At 43.0% G+C, this 6,000-nt stretch overlaps 1 protein-coding gene across 2 annotated transcripts in view; it reads left to right on the forward strand.

Annotated features, from left to right (window-relative positions):
• NKD2 (NKD inhibitor of Wnt signaling pathway 2) overlaps nt 1-4,790 on the forward strand; it is a 107,014-nt gene extending 102,224 nt beyond the window's left edge. For both annotated transcript variants that reach the window (XM_083188156.1, XM_083188157.1), the window contains 3 exons: nt 1,442-1,514; nt 2,199-2,329; nt 3,522-4,790. In XM_083188156.1, the coding sequence (XP_083044282.1) occupies nt 1,442-1,514; nt 2,199-2,329; nt 3,522-4,090 (773 nt within the window). In that variant the 3' untranslated portion in view covers nt 4,091-4,790. The remainder of the gene's footprint in view (nt 1-1,441; nt 1,515-2,198; nt 2,330-3,521) is intronic.
• The last annotated feature ends 1,210 nt before the right edge of the window (nt 4,791-6,000 follow it).

A 6,000-nucleotide genomic window follows, 5' to 3' on the forward strand; every position in this document is an offset into this window, starting at 1 on the left:
GGGGATACACTTGGCAGGGTCCCATGGCTAAAGCACTACCCATCCTAACTAGTCAGCCCAGGCCGGGAGTTCTTGGGGAGTTGGGCTCCCCCCCAAATAAAGAGTTCCCTCATCTCCAGGGCACCCCAGGCCTGGGCTGAAGCCAGGGGCTATCCCCCGCACCCCTGGGTGGTGGGTGTGGGCTTGATAGTTTTTGCTTCAAGTAATATTGTTATATTCTAGTGGGACTCCAGTTCCCAGCATGCCTGCCACACATGCTGGTATTTAGAGAACCACAAGTATCAGCATGTAAGCCAATAAGGGCCTGCTGTTACCTATAGTCCCCCTGCAAAGGCAATATTAAATAACCACACAACACCTTTTATGGTACTTGTATGTTAGGTGGGTGCCCACTAAGCTATTTGCTTAGTTTACCGCTACGCTCGCCGCGCTTCGGGCTCGGGGTCTCGCTGCGCTCGCCAAACTATATAAAATCAACTCCATGCCTACATGGATAGTGGGTGTATCTGCGTACTAACTATAGTGGGCGCCCAACTAACATATAAGTACCCCTTTAATTTATCTGCACCTACATCTGTGGGAGGCGCCCTTTAAGCTCTTTTGCATGGCCGCAACTTCCCCAGGGCTTTACCTCTTCAGGAGTTCTTCACCACTCCTCCTCCACCACCAGACTGCCTGCCCCCGGTCTTGCGCTAGCTAATCTAGCTAGCTCAAGGGTGCGGAGTAGTGATTGGCTGGCCACGGTCCTTTTGGTTGTCTCAGTTGCCAATGGGGGACCCAGACCAACACCACTATTGATACTAATGGAGGATTGCACTGCCACTGATGGGGACAAGGACTGCCACCGCAAACCCCCTCTCCCTTTGCTGCTGCACATACTGAGCCAGGAATGGGGGGTGGAGCCAAGGTGCAGGAAGGCACAGAGAGAGCTGAAACACCCCTGCAGCAGCATGGTCTCTCGCAGTATAGGCAGTGTACAACTTGATTACAAGCTGGACACTGAATGAACACATACTGTACATTGAAATGTATGTGTTCTCCTTGAAATCCGGTCATCCTCCATCCGGTCCTACCTCAGCATGTTGCGGTAGGACCCATTCCGCTATTGTGTGGGCGGCTGCATAGGAGCCTGTGTGCATTGGGTCCTGCTGAATCCCAGCCTAATATCTATGTCAATCCACCACTGTATGTAGGCATCCAGAGCATCTTTGCTTTCAGCCAGGGATGGTTGTTCCTCAGGATGGGAGACCCTAATTTATTTAATTTTTTTTCATTTACTTTGTAAGTAAATGAAAGGTACAGTATTACACATTTTCTACAAAACATTTCAAATAATATTTCCTTTTTTTATAGAAATGAGCACCTAACTCCTGCTTGTAATGCTTTTTTTTATTGGAAATTGTTCGGTCATTGGTACATTTAAAATGTTATGTTTTCACAGATCGTGAAGGTATTCAAACTGAACACCCTGAAGAATTGAAGATAGCGGACAAAAGGTTATCTGCAAATGTGAGGTAAACATAATTTACTAACCTGAAACTGCAACATAAATTATTGTACATACAATTTTTTTTTTAACTTTTTGTTACTGGAACAATCATGTCTGAATCCAAAAGGATGGTAATTGATTGATCTAAAGCCAGACACTTTTCCCTGTAACTTGGTAAACCTCTTACAAATCAGGTTTCTGGAGGTGGACCCAAAAGAGGATGTAACTTTTTTCTATTAGACCTGTCACTCATTCATCTAAGAAGGACTTTCTCCACTGGTCTCTGAATTATAGAATAGACACGACCAGTCATATGTTCTCTCATTGGCAGTCCATCCCTGCATCAGCGCTCACAGCAGCCATGCGTCGACATGACTCCACACTGCTGACACTTGTAGGTTATCAGGCAAAAAAAATTGTTGAGAAGAAGGCTAGCAAATAAAAAAGAAATTAAAAACAAAAGTGTACCCCATTGAGGGAGAATAGCCCCTGTCCGCATTTGAACAGTTGGGATTCCGATGTTGGTATACAGAGAGTCGAAATCCTGACTGTCGAGCAGTCATCTGGCACCTATCTATCTATCTAATACTCTCTAGTCTTCTGAAGCTTTATTAATTCTCTACAAACTGTGCAGCAATTAGAATAAATCCATATGAAAGCTTTGGGCTGTATTTTTTTTTTTTACAGTTGTCTTATTACCTGTTTTTAGGAGACCTGTCACTGAACAACCTTCTTGCAATGAAAATGGTGATCTTTACTGTGTAGATGAAAACACAGAAAGAAGAAATCATTATCTTGACTTAGCTGGAATAGAAAATTATACGTCCAGATTTGGTCCAGGTGAGAATCTACAGTAACCAACATATGCATTATAATAACTGGTAAAAACAGCAAGGTATGAAGGAGACTTCCTTAATTAATCAGTAATGAGTTGCATTGCGAGGTACATTAGCCATGTTATAACATTGAGCTAGAATGGCCTATTTTAGAAAGAGCGCTCCTTAGTGAGTGTCACACTAACGAGGGTCTGACCACACACACACAAATACTGATCAGTAATAATGATACATGCTGTAAGTAACCCACTTATAGGGTGAGATAATCTCTAACCCTGGAGCACTCACTGCAATCATATCTGCAAACTCTTTGATTGCCAGGGAGAAGCGGGACATTGGCAATTGGCTCTGGGGCTCAGGAAAGAGACAAAAATAGGAGGAACACGCTGCCTCTTAATACATACCAGATTAGCTGGAACAAAGACTCAGGATTGGCTGAGCCAGCCAGTGCCCTGTATGGGGGTAATCTTTGAGTTCTACCTCACGTCACTTGAGACCTCAGACACAGAATTAATTTTTTTTACGATTGCAAAAGCAACCAAAACAGACTTTCTCTTCATGACTGCACATTGGATACTGTAGGGGCAGATACAGACAGACCTCTTATATGCCGCAATGGGCCAAATGCAATTGCCTGGCTGGACATTTTTTGCCCATCCCTGGTCATCAATAATGGGAAGTGTTTTTGAGGGGTTATAATAAAATCGGATACATACATTATCCTGGCAGTGGGGATGCCAGCGGTCAAAAGTACAACCCCAGCATGCGGATATGGAGAATCCTGACAGGGGCTCTGTAAGCAACCTAACCCTACTCCATAACCCTCCCTGCTTGCAGCCTAACCCTAAGCCCCCCCCCCCCCCTTCCATAGCCTTACACTAACCCACCCTGCATACTTACCTTTTGGGATGTAGGCTGCCAGTGTTTCGGTGTCGTCATCCCCATCCTGTCAGAATTCTGGCACCAGTGTTCTTTTCTGGCAGTCGGAATACTGAACAATGGCATCCTGACTGCATCCCCCATAGAGGTGTGCTTGAATATCTGCAGAGTTTGGGTACTGTAATTAGTGGTAATGTGTGCCCTTGTTGTCACCTCACAGAGGGCAGAAAAGGATGCTGCAGGTAGACAGTTAGGCCCAAAAAAATTAAAGATACTTTGTTTATTAGTATCATTATATATATGTATATTCTCCACAGGATCACCTGAGGAACAATCCAGGCCAGTGCAGAATAAGAGTTCTCATTCTCAGAGCAGGTCCCGCTCTCAGGAATCTGATGCTCATCCAATATATCACCGGAGGTCACAGGTACTCAATGATTATACTGCGCCACTTGTTGATCCTATGCCTCGGTTATCTGAAGTGCAACAAAGGAATAAAAATCAAGATAAGCAATTTACCAAGTCTCCTAAAGGCTGTGGAAAACCTTCTGTCGTACCGAACGGAGTAAGCGGCGGCAAATCAGGAAAAGGAATGAACTACAGCGTGCCAGTATCTCAGCCTCAAGCATTTCACAGTGGACAGGATCTCTACCACCTCCAGCAACAGCAACACAATCACAGGAAATACAGGCAGAAGAGTAAGGACACTCACTCCCCACTAAAGGCCACTATCTCCCAACCAGCCGGGGATCATGAATTAACTCGGGATTTTCCACCAGTTTTAACCAATGAAGGATATGTTATCCCTGTCATTCAGAGGCATGAGCATCATCACCATCACGAGCATCATCATCATCATCATTACCACCACTATCATCCGTCATAAAGCCAGGAACATGGCCAGGACATTCCTTTATTCGTACAGACCATCATTTGAAGAAGCAATAAAATATATAGATACCAACTTTCCCTCTTTCCCATGCAGTGCACTATGTCACGTGTTAGCCAGCGAGGAAAGGCCTGGTCTCACTATTCCATCCACTATTTATCTCAGGTTCATATGCAGCTGTGGGGCTGTAATATATTTTCTAAAGGTTCCCTATATGTATTCTCTGGATTTATAATCAAATGTTTCTGGATATGCATTTTAAAACCACTGCCAGTTTAAGCTACTATATTATTTTTATGTAATCTAAGATATATATTTATATTTTAGAAGAGACCGCTAACTACTTACAGTATGTCATTTTTATAATGAGAATGTTTTATTATTTGTCATTGTCTTTCAGTACATATCAACTTTGTAAATATTGTATAATTACTGTGTTTGCATTTATGATTGTATTATGCACATTTATAAACATTATATGTTAACTATTATGTCAGAAATGTGGATTTGTTCGGCTCACTGACATGTGAACACGAAGAGCCAAGGTCTGCAGCAAAGATTCATTTTGTAGTGACAACAGAGATCTTTTTATTTGAAATAGTCATTTGTATTTGATTTGCAACAAACATTCACACTGTCGCTTTCACAATAAATAAGATGAACCATACCTGGAGAAGGAGGTTTTGCAACTAACAGGTGTCTTTGTATGTTGAGCAATTTATCAGTGTTGTTTTGGTTTTCCTTCGCAAACAAAACAAAATCATCAAGGGTTTACTTCTTACATCAGGCATGTCCAAACTGTGGCCCTCCAGCTGTTGTGAAACTACACATCCCAGCATGCCCTGCAATCATTTTAGCATTCCCTAATAGCAAACTGTGGCAAGGCATGATGAGACTTGTAGTTTCACAACATCTGGAGTGCCATAGTTTGGACATGCCTGTCTTACATAGGGCCTTATACTAGTTCACTCTTTCTGATAAAATCCTTCTTAGATGGACAAAACCATGTGCACTGCAGGGGGCAGATGTAACATGTGCAGAGAGAATTAGATTTGGGTGAGTTATTTTGTTTCTTTGCAGGGTAAATACTGGCTGCATTATTTTTACACTGCAATATAGATCTCACTTTGAAGTAAAACCCCACCCAAATCTAATTCTCTCTGCACATGTTGCATCTGCCCCCCTGCAGGACACATGGTTTTGTCCATCTTAGAAGGATTTTGTCAGAGTGAACTAGAATAACCCAGGGGCAAACACAGGATTTTCAGAAGGGGGTTTCCAGAGGGGCAGAGCAAAGCACAGAGATGGACACTTAGGTGACCCAGTATATGCCGGGTCAGTTAAAGTATTATAGATAGACCAAATGTATAGAAATAATAAAGATAATAATAATAAAAAAAATATATATACACACACACACACACACACACATATAAATATAACAGCGGTGTAGACCCCTGGGCATAGCAATGTATTGGGGCCCCTACCGATCCTCTAGGGGTGGGGGAAGCTTTGATGTCCCGCGGGTGGTAGGGGGTATTATATCAACCGCTCAGCATGTATCAGTATCTGGATCAGTAATTTCCACTAATTACCCCTTTACTGTACAGATGGTGGGAGATGGGGTGGGAGAAGGGGGCATTGGACTGAATGAAGGGGGCCCTGATACATAACTTCCAGGGTTATACAGGATGTTTAATATGCAGAGGAGGGGTGTATAGTAGGGTGGGCTTATTATTCATAATTTTTTGGTGGGAGGACAGCTTGCTTGACTGCAGATATCTCCGGTCACCGGAAATAGTTTTTTTTAGATTTTAATGGAATCCCACTTACTAAATGCTATTGGGCACTAGAGATCAGAATTCAGGCGGCAGAGCAATCTGCCAACGAAAAAATAAAACTACATA

Source organism: Crinia signifera, chromosome 5 (assembly GCF_055691185.1).
Source record: "Crinia signifera chromosome 5, ASM5569118v1, whole genome shotgun sequence".
Taxonomy (NCBI): domain Eukaryota; kingdom Metazoa; phylum Chordata; class Amphibia; order Anura; family Myobatrachidae; genus Crinia; species Crinia signifera.